Source organism: Brassica napus, chromosome A1 (assembly GCF_020379485.1).
Source record: "Brassica napus cultivar Da-Ae chromosome A1, Da-Ae, whole genome shotgun sequence".
Lineage (NCBI taxonomy): Eukaryota > Viridiplantae > Streptophyta > Magnoliopsida > Brassicales > Brassicaceae > Brassica > Brassica napus.
In genome coordinates, this window is record NC_063434.1 from 11,920,788 (window position 1) to 11,940,804 (window position 20,017).

At 36.3% G+C, this 20,017-nt stretch overlaps 1 protein-coding gene and 1 long non-coding RNA gene across 3 annotated transcripts; both read left to right on the top strand.

Annotated features, from left to right (window-relative positions):
• The first annotated feature begins 418 nt into the window (after positions 1-418).
• Positions 419-2,992, top strand: LOC106365390. Of its 2 annotated transcripts, XR_002654043.2 has the most exons (6): positions 419-893; positions 980-1,066; positions 1,185-1,347; positions 1,592-2,098; positions 2,546-2,604; positions 2,682-2,992. It is a non-coding gene; the product is annotated as an uncharacterized LOC106365390 (long non-coding RNA). The 2 variants fall into 2 exon arrangements; XR_002654042.2 differs by having other exon boundaries at positions 419-1,066.
• Positions 2,993-3,734: 742 nt separating this feature from the next.
• Positions 3,735-14,161, top strand: LOC106363850 (myrosinase 2-like). Its single transcript, XM_022718756.2, has 13 exons — positions 3,735-3,791; positions 3,931-3,989; positions 4,116-4,191; positions 4,268-4,306; positions 10,702-10,740; positions 10,831-10,918; positions 11,015-11,270; positions 11,354-11,469; positions 11,782-11,999; positions 12,078-12,109; positions 12,200-12,299; positions 12,594-12,699; positions 13,054-14,161. The coding sequence occupies exons 3-13, from the start codon at positions 4,131-4,133 to the stop codon at positions 13,391-13,393; spliced, it is 1,395 nt and encodes a 464-aa protein (XP_022574477.2). The 5' UTR covers positions 3,735-3,791; positions 3,931-3,989; positions 4,116-4,130; the 3' UTR covers positions 13,394-14,161.
• Positions 14,162-20,017: the final 5,856 nt, after the last annotated feature.

Consider the following 20,017-nt stretch of genomic DNA (forward strand, 5'->3'; position numbering starts at 1 on the left):
GGTAATACTGGTGCAAAGATTTAGAATTTTATGATCTCATATGCAAGACAAATCCAAATCTTTGAGTGACTTCTTTTCCGTACTTGCCATCTTAGTATGGTTGCTTTAGTAATCTTTAATTCATCCTTAATTGATTGTTAATGGCTTTTGATCAATTCTTACTACCATTATCATCTCTATGAATCTGCTCCAGCAGAAGATTGTTTATGTATGTACGATTTGTAATTGATATTTATTCAAGGTTGTGTACGATGCATAGAAATGTTGCGCTTCCTGTAATTAATTAATTATTAATTATCATAAAAATCGACTATTTATGGTGAATGAAAAGTTCTTTAACAAGATCACATTTTCTAAAGGAAGACTTCCAGAATGTTTGGATTAAATATCGAAAGACTGGATAAACTGGACAATTATCTATTTATATAAAATACAGTTTGTTCTCTCCAGGTGAAGACACGTCGGATGCCACGTCAGAAATTCGGCTCACGACGGCGCGACACGTGTGCGTTTCATTTATTCACATTTCTCTTGGGCCTGAAGTGAACGGTATTGGACTCTCCATCTCTCTAATGTTGCTTCCTCTTGGATACTTCGCTGTAACATTATCTAGGTCGTCGCCGGCAAAGTGGTTATCATGTTCATACGCCAGCCATGGAATCGCGGTGTTATGTTGACTGATTGGATTTCGACATATCCTGTTGGACATAGCACCGATGACTTTTCGAATTGCTTCTACCTACCAGTGAAAGAAATCCATGAACGTTACACATTTTGGCTGAATTCAAGCGTCGCTATTAATGCTCTCATTAACGATGGAACCCCACTCTTCACACGATTTGTGATTAGACATCTCCCATTACTTATATTGTGTGATCTTCGAGTATAAATATGTAAGCTTCATCCTCTGAAATTCATAAGTTTAATTTTCACAATTGTTAGATTTCTAAATTACATAGTTAAGAATGGCTACACCTAGGTTTGACTGCTTAGGTTTTGGGAGTCACTAAATGTTAAGCGCCGCAGAGAGCTTATGGGTATAGATATGCTCCTCCTTTATGCGAAGGTGATTCCGGTGAAAAACTCATAATCATCAAACGATATTCTTGAAAAGAGTGACTTTATCTGTTTGGGAGATGGGATTTGGTATCGTTTGTTGATTTTTGTCCGTTGCCGTATTGCAGGCGACTCATTCAAGCCACCGTCAATACCTCCTGTAGATTCCTTTTTATCCAGCTGCAATCTTTCCATGTGAAACTGATGGAGAAGCAATGAACTCTGTTTTATACTATAAAGTTTTAAATAATTATTTAAAGAGCTTTCACCTCATTTGAAGAAAGCATTCAGGTAACTTGAGCTCACACTTCTTGATTTTGTTTTTTTACTCACTGCTAATACAGGTTTAAAAAGAAAATCTTTTTGTAGATTGATATATGATGAGCTTGAGAAAGTTAGAGGTGCAACTGTGCCTTTAGAAAACGGTTAAAAATATTGGGGCTGTCCTCGCGACAAGTTTTTCCAGTTTTTGTTTTTACACATCAGACGATGTATTGTGAAATCAGTAAGTGAATAACACCTTTTTTTGTTGCAGATTCCTGGTGCAAATGGTGGTTACAGACAATACTGATGCAGCCCATTTTTGTTGCATTGGATGGGTCAATAACAAAGCTAATCAATGTCCGTGCCTCTGAGGTTTCCCTGGTATGGTTCGCCACAAGACCAAGCACATGGTAAACCAAGGGGAATAAGAACTGCTATGTTGAAACAGAGTATCCAAGCTCACTTGAAGCTTTGCGTAATTGATGAGCCAAGAAAATTACAATCTTTAATGAGATTTGATGTGAGTGGTTTATGGGTTTAGTAATTAGGTGTTCAAGGTGATGCAAAGTTTGAATTATTATTCTTGATTACATTTTGAATTCATAAGAACGTGATATTTGGTAGCTACAGCTACCAAAGAATATAGTTCTGAATGTAATAATTGTTTCCATTCAGTTTTATGGGTATTTTTGAAAGGAAAAAAGTCTAAGCCATCAATGAGGAAATCATCAGAAGTGTACATTGTCAACCAATTACATGTGAATGGACCATTTGAATGGTGAGACAAACTTATGAATTCTAATAAAAATAACTAAATAAATAGTAAAATTTAATGCTTAATTGGAAGTAAATTTATAATTTCAATTTTTTTTTAAATTTAAGATTTTTATATTATTTAAGTTTTAGTATATAGAAACATTTGATTGTAATGAAAAAAATTAAAGTTGGTATTTGTTATATTTGATAACACAACATAACACACAATATTAGGTTATCATACATAAATAAAATTAAAAAAATAATTTCACTGTTTACATAAATAAAAAAAATTGATACATCTATAAAATTATGACAACAATAATATCAATGTACGGAAATAAAACAAATTAGTGAGAAAGAACGAAGTAAACAATACATATAACCAACCATTTAAATTTAAATAAATTGTTATTCAAAATTCTCTCAAGACACATAAATTGTTATTCAAAATTCTCTCATGACACAGGAGGTGATGTTTTGTGTGTTGGTTGTGCTTCTTGCAATGGCTTCCCTAAAACACATGAGGTGATGTTTTCTGACTTTCATGTCTTTCTCATTTTTAAATTTTCTGATTTGGGATTAATATGATGCTCTGTTTGCAGATTCAGTTGACATATTTTGATCCAGGGAGCTCAGTAACAACGCCACGATCTCATGGTCCGACCAAAGATGCAGTTGGGTGAACAGTCCTTTTATTGACGCTGTTCTGTCCAAAGAGATTCTTTGAGATTTTTATTTTCAGAAATTACATAATTATCTAGCAATAATGACAATAACAGTAGTGTCCCTAATTTTTTTTTGTGTTTTTGTGTAAGATAAATTTCACATCAAAATTATTTTAAACATTAAGTAAATAATAAAATGATATTGTGTATTATTCTGTGTGTTTTAAATAAATATTTTACTTCGATTCTTTTATTTGATCAAAATATGATTTGTTTTGTTTTACAATTATTCTTTTGTGATTTTGTAGTGATCTATAACGAGGAAATAAATGATACGTATTTTATAAAAAGAAGAAGACAAGTCATCTATCACGCAGTTGTTACTGCAACAATTTTGATGTACAATTGATATAAATTCTATATAAAGAAATTTCACATAAATAATGATCAATACAAAATATGTAATTGCATTTTTGAAATTAAAAATTCATGCCAAATACTTAATGAATCTACTCGCCGCGCGAAGCGCGGCCCGACCCTAGTTTTCTATAAAAGCAAGTTCCAAGCACACATAAATAAACAATACAAAACTAATGTTGAAAACATGATCCATCACCTTCAGGGTTTATTTATGCCCCTCTTAATCTTTAGTATTATATCATCTCTGTATTTCTCACAGGGTACATTTGAGACAACATGTGGAGAGTACCCACCATTTAATTGTAACAATACGGCTAGTTTCAACAGAGATAGCTTCAACAAGGGTTTCCTTTTTGGTGTCGCTTCTTCTGCTTATCAGGCACTTATTTTATTTCAGTCTTCAATACACGACATAATTGTTTCCCTTGCAACCACAAGCAAACAAAAGCCACATCTATTTAGTATATCAAAGTGTCTGTTGATATATATATATATGTGTGTGTGCGTGTGTGTGTAGATTCCATAGTGAGATGTATTGGTTTGACTGATTTAGCATTAGATTTCAGATTGAGGGTGCCCAAGGAAGAGGCTTAAATATTTGGGATGGGTTTACTCATCGATATCCAAGTAACTTGCTTGTTTTTTTTTTCTCAAAAAAACTTCTATTTCGGTATAAGTTTTAGTTCTCTCTCTCTCTATGTATATATTAAAACTGCTTGTAACACGAATATATTTGGATTTTCCTGGTGTAAAAAACGACTAACAGCTAAGGGAAAAGATAAATCAACCGGAGATATCGCTGCTGGCTCTTACTTGCATTATAAGGTTGGTTATTAATTTGCATGCTATAGGCTTTAATATTATCCCCAGTTAGACAATAATCGATTCAAAATATTTTTCCATATGTGACTATGCATATAAAATACATGTCCCGTATAATTATGCTTATAGGCAGATATAGACGTGATGAAAGAAATTGGGGTCGATGCCTACAGATTCTCAGTCGCATGGTCCAGAATCATACCAAGTGCGTCGTATATAACTTCTGTAGATTGAAACGTCCTGCCTCATTGAAAATTATGTAGTATGTATATTTTGATTAGGAGGAAAGGCTAGTCGCGGTGTAAATGAAGAAGGAATTGGTTTTTTTTTTTTGTAACACCAACTTTTCATTCATTTTTAAACTCCAATGTTTGAGGGAGCTATTACAATGGATTCATTCCACAGGGCCTGCTTTGCCAAAGCATCGGCGTCCTTGTTTCTACTACGCTGAATCCAGCAAAAAGAGATAGAATCAAAAGCTAAAGCTAAACAACGAATGTCAGCGACAATGCCGTAGATTTCCGCCACCGGGGAGCCTTTGTTGATTGCAGTAATCAGTTTTGAAGAGTCTGATTCACACCGCACCTGTCGGAGGCCTTTTTCAATACCACAAGCTAGAGCTTCCCTCAGCGCTAGCCCCTCAGCCACAATGGGAGAGTTGACGAAATGACAATGAGCAAGGAAGGATGATCTGACGTCCTGGCCGCTAAAGGTCCAGCCAAGTCCCGCCAGTTGGAGATCTTCTCTCCACGCCGCGTCTGATTGTATCAGTGTTGAGCCAGAATTGTTGGTGCAGGCTGGAGTCTTTGTTCCTTGATTAGGGGTTGGGCCCTTGTTGTCTCCTTGTTCCGTCAGCCATTCCCGGGCCGCAGCTATCGCCTTTGTCATGATCGCTTCTGGGGTTGTCTCCTTATTGTTGAAAATGTAGTCATTCCTTGCAAGCCATAGAAACCAGAGGATCCAAGGGGCCAGTTGTCCGGAGCTTACTCCCGTAGGTGGAAGGCAAGTGGATTTGTAGAGGGAATCCCAACAACCAGACAAATCTATCAATCCTCTTGTATCAATGCAGTGCGTGAAAGGGGCCAATTTCCAGACCCGTTGTGCCATTCCACAGTGAAGAAAAAGATGATTCATAGATTCAAGGGTGTTACACCTCTTACAGTGTGGTGTTGTCGTGATGTTGCGAATTGCTAGGCATTCGCCAACTGGGAGAGCTCCTCGAAATAGTTTCCACAGGAATAACTTGATTTTTGGTGCTGTGTGGAGCTTCCAAATTCCAGCAGTCCAGTCAAAGTTTTCTGTTTCCGGTTCTTCAATTGTCTCCCTTGAAATACGAAGCGCCATTCTGTAGCCTGATTTAGTGCTGTACTCTCCAGACTCATTTCCTAACCAGATAAGCTTATCCGGCGCCCCCGTTTTGCTCGGTTTCAGGCTTAGGATCTTGCTCTCTTCATGCGGCAATAACCTTCTTATTTCGTTCACGTTCCACTCTGAGCCATCAGGTAGGAGGAGGCAGTCAACCGTGAGGTTTAGCTGGGTCATTGGAGGTGGGCCCATTGGCCTAGTCTGAGTCGAGCAGCTCAGCCATGGATCACTCCATAGGAGTATAGATTTCCCATTACCGACTGCCCAGCCTGCATTGCTCAGAATGAGGTCTCTGCCAATCAAGAGTCCTTGCCAGCCATGAGATTCCACTGATTTGTGTGTAGCCTGTAGGAACGAGGTCTCCGGAAAGTATTTTCCCATCAGGACTCTGCTCAGGAGACAAGTCGGGTTGTGAATTAATCTCCAACTTAGTTTTGCCAAGAACGCATCATTGAAGCTCTGGAAATCTTTGAAACCGAGGCCTCCTTCAGACTTTGGTTGTGTCATTTTCTCCCAAGAGACCCATGCCATTTTCCTCTTCCCATCTTTATCACCCCACCAAAAACCAGTTAAAGCTGATTGAATGCGCTTACATAGTGAGACAGGCAGTTTAAAGCAAGACATCGCGTGAGATGGGATGGGAGATAGGACACTTTGGAGCATCACCATCTTCCCCGCTGTCGTAAGATATTTATTCGACCACCCCTTTGCTTTCACCACAATTCTGTCAATGATTGACGAGAATAAATCTTTTTTCTTCCGTCCAAAGCTCTCGGGCAAACCAAGGTACTTTCCGACCCCTCCCTCTTTTTGAATGCTCAAGATATTCTTCATGCTTGATTTCAGTGATGCTGGTGCTTTACGGGAGAAAGTGACTGACGATTTATCAGTGTTAATGCACTGTCCTGAGGCGGTTTCATACCGCTGTAGGATCCGCTTGAGGGCTGTTGCGCTTTCCGCATTTGCTCTAGTAAAGAACATAGTGTCGTCCGCGAAGAGAAGGTGGTTCACTTGCGGACTGCCTCGTGCCACTCGGACACCCATCATCTCTCCCTCTATTTGTGCTCTGTTACACAACCCCGAGAGTACTTCCCCACACAGAATGAACAAGTATGGTGAGAGGGGATCTCCTTGACGGATACCCCGGCTCGGTTTAACTCTTCCTCTAGGCGAGCCGTTGATGAGGAAGGCGTAGGTAACTGAAGAGACACATTCCATTATCCACTCTATCCATGTCGGATGGAATCCCAATCTTTCAAGGACGAGTTGGATAAACTCCCATTCTAGCCTGTCATATGCTTTACTCATGTCTGTTTTCACAGCCATTGAGCAAATCTTCTCTGCTTTGGAAGTTTGGAGGAAGTGGAGAACTTCGTGGGTGATGAGAACATTGTCCGATATGGCTCTCCCGGGAACAAAGGCCGATTGGTTTTCCGAGATGATTGAAGAGAGGAGAGGCTGCAGTCGTTTTGTTAGGATCTTGGAGATGATCTTGTAGTACACGTTGCATAGAGCGATCGGTCTATATTCAGCGACTGTCTGCGGGCTATGTACCTTTGGGATTAATCGGACGAAGGTATCATTGATCTTCGCTGGGAGCTTCGCCGTGACAAAGAAACCTTGGATTTCCTCTATGATATCCGGTCCAATAGTGTCCCAGTTTGAGTGGAAAAAACCCGCTGAAAACCCGTCTGGGCCTGGTGCCTTATCAGCATGAATTGAGAACACTGCCGTTCTTATCTCCCCGGCGTCTGGGATCTTTATGAGTCTCTCATTCTCCTCCGTAGAAACCTTCGGTTGGAGAGCTGCGGTTACCACTTCTGCTCGTTCTCCTGCGGTGCTGGTAAACAGGTTGTTAAAATATTGCACTATGACCTTGGCAATCTGATCCTCCTTATAAACTGGATTCCCATCGAGGTCCTCTATCACCGAGAAGGAATTTGCTCGTCTCCTGTTTTTTGTTGTAGCATGAAAGAAACCCGAGTTCCGGTCGCCCAGCCTTAACCACAGCAATCTACTCCTTTGCCTCCAGTATGCTTCTTCTGATTTATAGGCCGCTTTCAGGTCGCTGGAGATTTTTTGGATAAGTTCTGTGTCGTTTAGAGGACTTGTTAGTGCCGTTTCCAGTTCCTCTCGCTTTCTCTCGATCACTATGCGGCTGTTGCTCTGTTTCGTTTTGTTCCATCTCGATATAGCTCCTCGCACCAATCCTATCCTCTCCGAAATAGACTTTGCTCTAGCAGCTTGCCAGGTCTCTCGGATCAGTAACGTTACTTCGGGGTTATCCTTTAGACGGCGATCATATCTGAATAACCCTCGGCGCCTCTTCTTGCACGGTTCAAAAACTGAAATCAGGGGCTTATGATCTGATGCTTCGTATGGAAGGTAAACACATCTCGCTGTTGGGAATCTCTCCGCCCATTTAGAGTTTGCAGCTGCGCGATCGAGTCTGCAGCGAACCAAATCATCTCCTCGTTGTCCTCTCCATGAAAGGGAATCCCCTGTATGTTGAATATCAAAAAGGTCTCCTTCCGCAAAGAAAGTGCGCATGTCAGCAAAGGATCCTTCCGGTCGTTCATTGCCTCCTGTTTTCTCGTCATTGCTGAGGAGGTCGTTGAAATCCCCGGTAATGTACCAGGGTGAGTCTCTTTCTTCAGCAAGGTTGACTAGGTAGTCCCATAGTTCCTTCCGCTTGTGCTTCTCTGTATCTCCATAAATGAAAGATGCAAAGAACTTTTGTCCCTCAACTTCAATCTCGGTATCAATTAGGTTTGCACTAGCTTCCAAAACTTCGAGTTTTATTTCTTGTTTCCAAAATAGGGCCAAACCACCCGCACCGTGGCCCGTGGGAGGTACTAAATCATAATACTCGTAATCCAAATGCTTGCATTTATCAAGTACAAATTCATTGGGGTTCTTAGTTTCCATGAGAAATAAAACATCCGGGCTGGTGCTTTTCTTTATTTCCCCGAGACGTTGAACTGTCCAAGGATTCCCCAAGCCTTGGCAGTTCCAGCTCGCAATTTTTAAGGAACGAGAGTTGACGGATTGTGAAAATCCGTCTTCTTCTTCTTTGTGATCGCAGGCACCATGCGGGATAGCGGCTGATCGTCTGAGTTCTGTGACGAGCCTCTCCTGTTAGAGCTATCGCGTGAGTTTGTAGGTCTGTTTTTCTGCCCTCTTGGTACAGCACTTGGCGTATTAGCTGGAGTGAGCTTCCTACGGCATGTAGGAGGTTTTGTCTGTTGTACCTTTCGTTTTCGTGAGGTAGAGCCCGCTAAGAGTTTTGGACTCGAATGTACTGTTCTCTTTGATCCTGGTGGTCTTCCCGGCTTGCGTCGGGGCGCGGTTTGGTCAGGTGGGCTTGTTCCCTTTGAGAGTGGTGGAGGGGGTCCCAGCCGGAGGATGGCAGAGGTTCTTTTTGGACTAGGCGTAGCCGTACGTTCCATTGGAGGGGTTGCTTGTGACGCAAGTTTTGCTCTCACCATTTGTGCGGCTGTTTCCTCAAATTCTCCAAGTTCTTCCGCTTGACGGTATCTCTCCATCCGAGCTGCGCTCTCTGTTGGATCAGCTACAGACGCATATTGGTTCATAAAACCTCTAACTTCTCCCAACGCTTCTTCCATCGCATCTGTGGGGAGGTCATCGATTGGTAACCGTAGGGGAATCCCCCTATCAGTTGAGACGTGTCCTCCTTTAGATGCACTAGATTCCTCTCTGTCAATTCGGGGAAGAATTGGAGGGCTAGGAAGTCTCCCAACTCTAGCTGAAGGGTCTGTAGTTTGTGGTATCTCAAACCGGGGAGGTTGGCTGTTGTTCCTCTGTGCTGCACGGAAAGCAGATGTGTGAGAGGATCGTTCTCTCTCCATTGCTCTTTTATCTGAGATTTGCCGCCACTGATAGTTTCTGTCTTCCGATCTTCTGGGATTTGTGTTTCTGGTTGATTCAGAAGGTTTGTACACTCCATGGTGTCGTTCACGAGAATAGCTTCGATTATCTCTGCTATAAGGGCCTAAACGCTCAGAGTTTCTATGCCGAAGGGAGGTTGATTTTCCATACTCTGAGGGTCTGTGGTCATTGTAGCCCCTTGCGTTTTCAGATTGAGTATGAGCTTTCTTTTCTTCCTCCACTTGAGATTGTTGCTCTTTTTTCTCTGCTTTAGCCTTTAGGCATTCTCTAGCTTCATGGTCTAAGCGCTTGCAGTAGGTGCAGTGTTTATCCAGGCCTTCATAGACGAGGGTTGCTGTTACTTCGTCGCCGTTTGGAAACTCAACAATTGATTCCATGATGAGGGGAAGTCTCCCATTGATCTGTACCCTTATTCTAGCACTGAGTGAAGTTATATCGGCTGTTTCATAAACACCCAGATCTTCCCCTATAACTTTGACAGTATCCTCCGTCCAGAGGTGCACAGGGAGGCCCTGGACTTTAATCCAAAACGGAATGAGTGATGGAAAGTCAGGTGCAGTGGTGGGGTTCCATCTTTCTACGATGACCATCCACTTTGCATAGCGGTAGGGTCGCTTTTCAAGGACCGAGAGGAGATCCTCTTCTCTTGCAAATTGGAACTGGAACATACCTTGTCCGAGGTCGGACCCCACCGGGCGTGTCTCAGTGGCCCAGCGGTCTGTGAAGAAAGGTAGTAAAGACCAAACCTTTTGAACAGATAGGTTCGTGACCCTACCAATTAGGGTTAGGGAGTGTTTCTGGAGAAGGTATGAGTTGGCCGGCTCTGGGGCCCTTACTCGAGCTTTCCGTGGAGCTTGGTATGGTTCTGAGACCATTCCTTTCCCTTTTTCAGCTGCTGTTAGTCTCCTATTCTCCATTCTGGGTTGACACTGTTGGATAGTAAAAAAGCTCTGTTTTGTATGTGGCTCCGCTATTGAATGAGGAAATTGTCGATGGAGTGGTAGTAAAAGAAGAGTCCTTCTAATCTCAAGGAGAGAGCTGAGCTTTCTAAACGGAGGAAACCCTTTCTAGCAGGCAGAGAGAGATAAAAACTTCGTGGGGCTGGTCTTGTGGGTTCATCGTCGAGGTATCGTCGGTTGTCATGGCGGTCCCGCCGACCCGAGTCGGGGGTATGAACCCGGCGTTTTGAGCTTCACGCGGTGGGGTCTGCTCAAGGACCGGTGGATAATTCTCTAAAGGGAAGGAATTTGAAAAGATTCTCTGATTTGCAGCAGAAAGTTGTTCAGAAACGGTAAGAAACTGGCGGTTAAACGGGTGAGTTTACGGAGTCAACTTTCGGGGGACCTTTCTCGAAGATCGTGCCTGGGAGAGTTTTTTTGAGAAAAAATGCCTCCACACGCGATTAGAGTTTAGTGTTTTGAGAGAATTTAAGAAGGAATTGGTTACTACAACAATCTCATAAATGGACTTGTATCGAAAGGTATATGCAAAGATTAACTAATTAATGTTGGTGGATAAATATTATGTATATACTTTGCATCTTTCAAATGGGTTGTATTGCAATTTCCAGGCATTAAGCCATTCGTCACACTCTTCCACTGGGACCTTCCTCAAACTTTGCAAGATGAATATGAAGGTTTCTTGGACCATCAGATTATGTACCCTCTTCTTCCTTTTCTTTCTTGATATTCACTAATTCTATCTGATTTTAACCACTTGATTTTTCTTTTCTCTCTCTTATAAATTGTGTCTAGCGAGGACTTCAAAAGTTACGCGGAAATTTGTTTTCAAAGATTTGGTGACAGAGTCAAGAACTGGATTACGATAAATCAACCTTACACTATTCCTACACGAGGCTATGCAACTGGTACAGACGCACCTGGACGATGCTCTGCTTGGCTCAACAAAAACTGTTACGAAGGAGACTCCGCGACTGAGCCTTATATTGTTGCGCATCATGTCCTACTTGCTCATGCAACTGTCGTGAATCTGTACAGACAAAAGTATCAGGTTCTTAGATAAATGCACAAAAGAACGTTAACTGAAAATGTCTATAACTATCTAACTAAGACAATATACTATTATAACTACAGCTAATTCAAGCAGGGGAAATTGGAATCACAATGATAACGAGATGGTTTCTTCCATACAATAACTCCGACGAAAATCTTAAAGCAGTTGAACGAGCCAAAGAGTTTTTCCACGGATGGTATGTTATATGTTTTTTTGTAACTTGGTATATTTGTTATATGTTCCTCCATTAATTTACGTTTTTAGTACGGGATAGGTTCTTGATCGAAACCTAAACTAATATTTTAAACCTGTATGTTTTTTTTTGAAACACTGTATGTAAAACGTAAAATTTAATCAATATTTATAGATGGTGGGACTTGTATCGTGACCTAGACCCACATGGAGTCTCTTCATCCACTCCAACAAAACCACCGAGTCACACGTTAGATTTTTGGGTTGTTTTATATATAGCAATCTAAAGAGGGACACTAATATCAATTGTATACAGGTTTATGGGTCCGCTAACAAAGGGACACTATCCATTAATCATGAAGCAAATATTGAAAGAGAGACTTCCACGGTTTACAACAATTGAAGCGTTACTAGTGAAAGGATCATATGATTTTATTGGAGTCAACTATTACATGACACAGTTTGCAAAAGCTGTTCCACCAGCTAATCCTAATAAATTAAGTGTCATGACGGATTCACAAGTTGACCTTTCTTGTAAGTCTATCCTTATTTATGACGACTATTTGGAATGCATTTAATGGGAAGATCATAGTTTCTAGGGTTTTCTTGTAGATGTTAATGAAGACGGTCCCATAAGTCGATGCGTAAGTTTCATGCGTGGTTAACATATATAAATTAATATGCGGTAAAATATAAGTTAGTTGATGATTCGTTTTGTTACTATGATAATGAAGCCATTTGGAGATGTCTACTACCGTCCAAGAGGTATATTAGATGTACTAGAGTACTTCAAGACAAACTATGGCAATCCCAAAGTTTATATAACGGAAAACGGTAAGTACGTGATGATTGTTGAAGAATTATTTTAGTTATTTTTACAAAAATTGTTTTCATGTTTTCTATGAATTTTTATAAAATAATAATCAAAGTTTTAAGTTTTAAAATTTAGTCTATTAAGTTACTATAACTTTGAAAATGAAAATTGATAATAGCAGTAAATGATGTAGTTATAATAAAGGTCAATGTATTCTTTTAATATGTAGGAAAACATAAGAAATCTATTTTAAAATCGAGTGAGTAGTAGTTATTATGAAAATTCTCTTACAATAATCTTTTAAACATATGTAGGCTTTCGAAGCCTTGATAGCAATCGGTTGGCCGATGAAATCAAGAACGATCATGAGAGAATTGGATTTATATGCAGTCATCTTTGTTTTATTCGATCAGCCATCGAGTCAGTCTTCTCTGATCTTTTCTTATTCAGTGTAAATTTTAATAGCTAGGTCTACAGAAAATATAATATATATATATATATATCATCATTTCATAAAAAATTGCTATATATATATATGCTTATTGACACAAAGTCAATATCAGATTTTTAAAGTTTTCAATATACTATGTTTTATGTGGAAGGAAATAATATGTTAATTTACATCCATTTGAAATATATTATTTGTATTAAAGTCTATGTGATGAACATGATACAAAAATAATAAAATATGTCAACTGCTAAATTAATATTTAAATGATATATAGATAACTTCAATTCAAATTATATTGTTTTTTTTTTGTTAACAATTAACAGGAATGGCTGTCAAGTGAAGGGATATTTTGTTTGGTCTCTAGGAGATAATTATGAATTCTGTGATGGCTACACAGTCAGATTTGGATTGACGTATATTGACTTTGCTAACATTACACATGATAGAGATCTGAAATCTTCAGGAAAATGGTACCAAGAGTTTTTGAAGCCAAAGCAAAATGTTATCGCAAAAGTGCAAGATTATCACTCGCAACGTTTTCTGTATGATTCATATACACATCCCCAATCGAGAGATACACTAGCACACACTGAAAGACATAAATGCCAGCGTCCTGTTGCAACCACGTCAATTTGTACAGAATGTGATGTGGTTTATTCTTAAGACCAAGCTTCTTCACCGTGTCTTTAGCAGATGCCAGAATCGATAAATAAATTTACAAAACTTCCAACTAATAATGCATTGCGAATATATAAATTATTGTGCTGCAGAAATTCATTTTTATTTTAGCGTGTAAGAAAATCTAAAGAAGAATAGATATTCTACCATGGACTAAATTCCCTTTGAGTTGAAGCTCTGCTTCTCACGACCAAGGTTACTCTTATGAATGCTGACGTTGGGCCATGGTCTCGGCCAAGAATAAACTATATATATATATCTTATTATAAGAGCATGCTGCATGTCCAACGTTTAGTTTTCACCACCAATATCTAAGAAAAAATAATATAAAAAGAAAAATAGAGGAAATAAAGAGAATTTGTATCTGAAATCCAGAATTTCCCTTGACCACATATTTTTTCTACTGATTATTTTTCTGTTTTTAATTAAAATTTAATTGTTTTAAAATATACAATAAAATGATAATATCCAGCATTTATGATTTTTGCAAGAACCCCACAGATAAATTTGCTCTAAATTATATTTTCTACTGACTATATTGTGTATGCTTTAAACCAAATAAATGAATGTTTTTATCTCCAAGTGGTTTTAAGTCCAAAATACCAAAAACAGGTCCATCATGAATCAAAACAGAGCAATGTGAAAAGATCAGGAGGTGATCAAACCAAGTGGTCGACCAAAACTCGTTTGATCAAAGTCAGTGATAGATCAGTCACTTGACATAATCAATCAATCAATCACTTTAGAGTTTACAGTTTAAGGATAAAATTACAGAACTGGAAATAACCATATTTTAATAAATAATTTAAAATATTATTATATATAGTAATTTTCATAATTAATATGGAGAAAATGGATAAAAATGATATAAAATTACACTTAAAACACAAAAATTGTTATATTTGTGAAATAAATAAAAATCTCAAAACTACTATTTCATGGAACGGAGAGAATAGCTTTCGAAAACAGACATCCGACTAATTTTTCGTGCTCCTGTGGTTTTGTCTTTGTGTGCAGAGGTTTCAAAGATCAGTCTTTTTATGTTAGTCTCCGGTTGGTATTAATTATAGAAACATGTTGCATCGCACCAAGATGGATCAAGCCAGTTTTGGGCTCATGTTTGATGCATACTGGTAAAGGAGTTATCTTATACGGATCCTACTGGGAACATGTGTTGAGCTACTGGAATGGAAGCTTAGAGGACAAGGAGAATGTTCTGTTTATGATGTGAAGAGATCATTGAAGAACCTCATCTTCAAGTCAAGAGACTCATTGAGTTCTTAAATAATACATTCACCGAGGAGGAAGCAGCGAGGGAACCGGTGGAGGCAGTGCCAGCTTTTGGGTGTGCAAATGCACCGGGTCCTTAATTTTTATTAAAATTTCGTCACTGTTTTAGGGTCCTAGATTTTAAAATCTTATAAATAAAAGGTCCAATTTTAAAGTGTTATTCAAACATAGCAGAAAAATGTTTTATGGCACAAGGCTGGGCCTGGGTGGAGGAGATCGTTAACTTGTATAGTTTGAGTAATTTGAGAAGTTTGGAGATTAATAAAATGGGGCGATAAGAGATGGTGTTGATTCTAATGTGTTCTTTAGGAAAGAAGAAGTTGGTGATTGGAAGAATCATCTGATTCCTTAAATGACGAAAATGATTGACGAGATTGTTGTGTAACGCTCTCTTTATTTACTTAACCACACACTAAATTTCAGCAAATAAAGTTATATTATGTTATATTCTTGGTTTCATGCCTAGTTAAATCTAAAGGTTATTATTACAAACTAGCAAGGTTAACATGAATTCATGATGTTTGCATGTGAAACACTTGGCGTGTCTTTAAGAGCATTTTCTAGGGTTTTTTTCAAATATGACCTAAAATTTCAAGTCAACCACAAAAATAACTTATGTTTTTTTTTAAAACTTTTTTTTATATTCTTCCTAGAAGTTTGAGCTATTCACGAAAATGCCATTACATTTTTTTTTTTTGCAAATGATTCTTTTATCATATCATCTTCATCTTCACAAAGTATTTACAATATTGCCATTACCATCAATACACTAACCACCATGAACAACCAATTTGAAGCTCTTGATGCACCAAAGTTTTGATTTTACTCTTCATATCTCATTACTTATGCACACAAATCACATCTCTTTCCCTCTCTTTTCAAATTCATCCAAAAAAAACTAAGATTTTGATTCTAAGCTTTGTAAGGTTCATAGAGACATTGAAGCTCATAATTCATGGTCATTAATTAATGACTTGGTAGCTTTTGTAGTCAAGTTGTGGGTACTTGGAAAAATAAGTAATCTCACAGGCTCAAGATATGAAATCTGTTTTTTTTCTCAGACTGTTCGCGAAGACTTTCAGAAGACTTCGGAAAGACTTTTAGAAGACTTCGGGAAGACTTTCAGAAGACTTCGCTAGATATGTTCTCCATCAAGAAGACTTCCTTAGAAGTCTTCTAACTTTTCTTTATTAAAAAAAAAAACCAAAAATTCCAGAGAAGACTTCTCGGATAAATATGTTAGTTTTGCAATTAACCAAAATTTGAAAAATTTGACTTTTTAGAGAAGACTTCTCGGGAAGTCTTCTCCGAAAAAACTTCTATAGAAGTCTTCTGAAAGATTTTCCAAAGTCTTCTCACTGTCGCAAGAAGTCTGCGTGGGTTACTTTTGCAATTGAAAAATAATAGTGAAACATCTAATCTATTAAATTAGAGTTCTATTTTGTATCTACTTATAAGAAGTTGACATTTAAAAACTGGTCCTAATAATAGTGAAATATATCATATCCTAAACAATAAAACTTTCATGTTTAACATAAATAAAGATAATATAATTTATAGTATTATCATATATGGCAAATAAAGTTTAGTAGACAATATAAATCAAATACCAAATCTAAACAATATATTTTGTTCCAATAAATCCAACTAATACGAAATATCCCTCAAAACACTTTAATTAAGTTAAAATTATTACTACTGTACGTATTAAACTAATTCAAAACATATATTTTTTTTTAAACCTAAAGTCAGATTTTATTTCATATATAAATTTCATAGCAAAATGATCATTTTAAAATTTAACTATACTTTGATAAAAAATAATAATATATATAGAGAAATTTACACTTAAAACACTCATCATTTTGTATTTCAATTTTTAATTTGTGAAACTAAAATGGTTATTACACTTAAAACACTCATTATTTGTTTCTCGAAAAAATTAAAATGATTATAACACCAACACAAAACATGTAAAAATAGAAATTCACATAATCTGTTAAAATGTCATTTGTCTTTAAAATGAGTTAAAATTTAGCAAAGCTATATATACTTTAAACAAAATTGTCAACACAATTTAAATTATTATCAAAAAAAAAAATATCAAATAGGTCTGCAAATAATATTTTTAAAATCAGATATATTTTTTATAAAATAAAATCATATATAAAAATTGTCCGTGTTTTCTAAACGCGGGTCAGAACCTAGTTTAATATTAATGAAAAAACTTTTTAAGAAGTCTTCTCGAAGAAGACTTCTTTAAAAGTCTTCTCAAAATTTATTTCGGGTTTTGGTCAAACCTTTGGTTACGAGAAAAGAGTCAATTGCAAAAGTATTCCAGGTAGACTTCTTGCGACATTGAGAAGACTTTTATAGAAGTATTCTCCGAGAAGACTTCCTGAGAAGTCTTCTATAAAAAGCCAAGTTTCTGACAAACTTCAGTCAATTGCAAAACTAACATGTTTATCTGAGAAGACTTCTCAAGAAGTCTTCTGTGGCATTTTTGAGAATTTTTCAAATTCAAAATTAAGCCAATATTTACAAAGGAAGACTTCTAAAGATGTCTTATGTAGAGTAGACTTCTTAAGAAGTCTTCCTTCGTAAGTTTGCAATTGCAAAAATGACCTAAATAGAAGAAGTCTTCTGTAGAAGTCTTCTACGTCTATATTTATTAAACTTTCATTTTCTCTACACTTAAAATAACTTTTAAATATTTTCTTATTAATTCTTGTATATTAGTCAATATTAGGCCTCCTGGATCAAATTCATAACTTATTTGGTGATAATTATGAGATTTCAAATATTTATGTTTACTAATGTTTCTAGCTAATCCGAGAAGACTTCTGGAGAAGTCTTCTCTAGATGACTTCTGAAGAAGTCTTCTATGTAAGATTTTTAAGAGTGTTAAGTAACTTCAAGATATGCTTTTAACTTTCAAAAGTGTTAAGTAACTTCAAGAATATCAAATCATGTGGTTTAATGTGTCTCTTTAGATTATAAGATATAATTTTTAACCTGCATGAAATTTAAAATTTCAACTTTCACTTAAAATTCAAGTTTGATCTTTTGTGAATTTGACTAAGTTTTCTTTTGAAATCTTTTCCATTAGTTTTAGTAAATTTGACTGAGTTTTTGTGTTATTATGTTTTGTTATGAGTGGGTAGAATGGTTTAAAAAATTTCTTGGTATGTTGTATCAATAACTTCAATAATGTCAAGTACTTTGGAAAAAACATGAAAATATAAACCAAATTATTTTGATTAATATCTCTTCAAGTTTAGAAAAGAATTCACAACTAAAATAATACACATACAAATCATAAAACATACCATAAACAAAACTATTACACATGGAGGTAGATATAATTCATCCACATAGATAAGCTTGGACTCAACTTGATATCATTCCTCTGTAACACCTTGGGCAAAAGACTTCGGAAGACTTCCCGAAGACTTCGCGGAAAGTCGTCTAGCATAAAACACATTAGAAGACTTCCCAAGAAGTCTTTCGGGAGTCTTCCAAGAGTCTTCCGAAAAATTTTCAAAGTTTGACTTAGATCTGAAAAAACTGCATATTCAAAAACATTCAAATGGTTTCAAAACAGAGAAAACTTCAAAAATAATTTGTTATGCCTAAATAATAAAAAAAATAATCAAATTAGATTGAATCTATAACTTTTTAGAATTTAATATATAAACATATACGGAATACATATCCAAAATTTGTACCACTTTGGGCAGAAGACTTTGGAAGACTTCCTGAAGATTTTGTGGGAAGTTTTCTAGCATAAAATGCATTAGAAGACTTGCCTAAAGTATTCTGAGAAGTCTTCCGAGAGCCTTTTGAGAAGTCTTTCAAAGTCTGTCTGTGATTTGTAAAACCTGCAAATTCAAAAATATTCAAATGGCTTCAAAACAGAGAAAAACAGAGAAAAACTTCAAAAATATAATTTTATGCTTAAATAATAAACGAAACAGTCACATTAAGTTGAATCTATAACATTTTAGAATATAATATATAAAACACACAATAATACATATCCAAGATTTATAGATCTACATTTGAATGAGTGAAAGATGAGAACTATATAATGAAAAATCTGCAAAAAGAAGATAAATTAGTGAGAAGACATAAGAAAAAAATGAGATGGATTTAAAGTTTGGTGTTTTGATGTTCAAAGATATTAGAGAGAGGTTGGAGAGTTTTAGAGTGAGAAACATTATATTTTTGTTGCAGCCATTTGAGAGGAAAAAAAAATGTGTAATTTTTCCTTATATATGGAGACAAATTTTTTAGTTAGGTTAAATATTTTCGATACAGAAGACTTCTTGGGAATACTTCTTCTAAGTCTTCTAAGAAGACTTCTTGTGAAGTCTTCTAGACCCTAAAATCAAATACACGAGAAAACTTCTGGAAGACTTCGCTTTACGAGGAAAATTAAAATTTAGGTGGAAATATTTCAGAAGACTTTTTGGGAAGTCTGACTGAGAAGTCTTTTAAAAATTTTCTAAATCATAACCTAATCAAATAACTAACTAAACAGAAAAAGACAATTCATTAAACTTAAAATCAACTTATATAGCATTTAATACACAAAACTAAACACATGTAGGTCAATTTTTTTCTTTTAAAGTTAAGATTCTGAAATCAAATCCTAAATATAAAAAATACTATAACATATGTTAATAAACCCTAAACCAAGTCTTCTTGAAGATTTCCAGACCTTAAAATCAAATAACTAAGCAAAAACACTTCCTTAAACTTAAAAGAAAATTAGAAAGTGTTTAAATCAAGTAATTAGATAGACACTAAACACATATATGTAAAACTAAAAAAAAAAGGATAATATTTCAAAATATAACCCTAAAAACCAACAGTACTATAACATATGTTACTAAACCCTAAACTGAAGGCTATCATGACTCATTCTACATTCATTCATCTATGTTAAAAATAATTCAAGTTCAGTAAAACTAAATTTCCATCATTTAGAAATGTTTATTAATACATGATTTTATTTTTTTCTCTTTCAAAATATATTTTATAAAATTTATTAATTACTTTTAAGATCTAATATATGAGAAGCCTTCTCCTAGAAGACTTCGATTTAGGCGGAAACCTAAATTCTTTTAAAATTTAGGCGGGAGCCCTAAACTCTACTAAAATTTAGGTGGGATATGCCAGAAGATTTCTTGGGAAGTCTTTTGTGAGTCTTCCATACCTTATAATCAATTAACTAAACAAAAAGACATTTCCTTAAACTTATAAAATACTTAGAAAGTGTTTAAATCAAGTTATTAGATAGTCACTAAACACATA

Coding starts and splice junctions, on each gene's coding strand:
- LOC106363850 (XM_022718756.2), top strand. CDS start 4,131: ATGAAAGAAATTGGGGTCGATGCCTACAGATTCTCAGTCGCATGGTCC. Junction 10,741..10,830: donor AAATGGACTTGTATCGAAAG/GTATATGCAAAG, acceptor TGCAATTTCCAG/GCATTAAGCCATTCGTCACA. Junction 10,919..11,014: donor TTCTTGGACCATCAGATTAT/GTACCCTCTTCT, acceptor AATTGTGTCTAG/CGAGGACTTCAAAAGTTACG.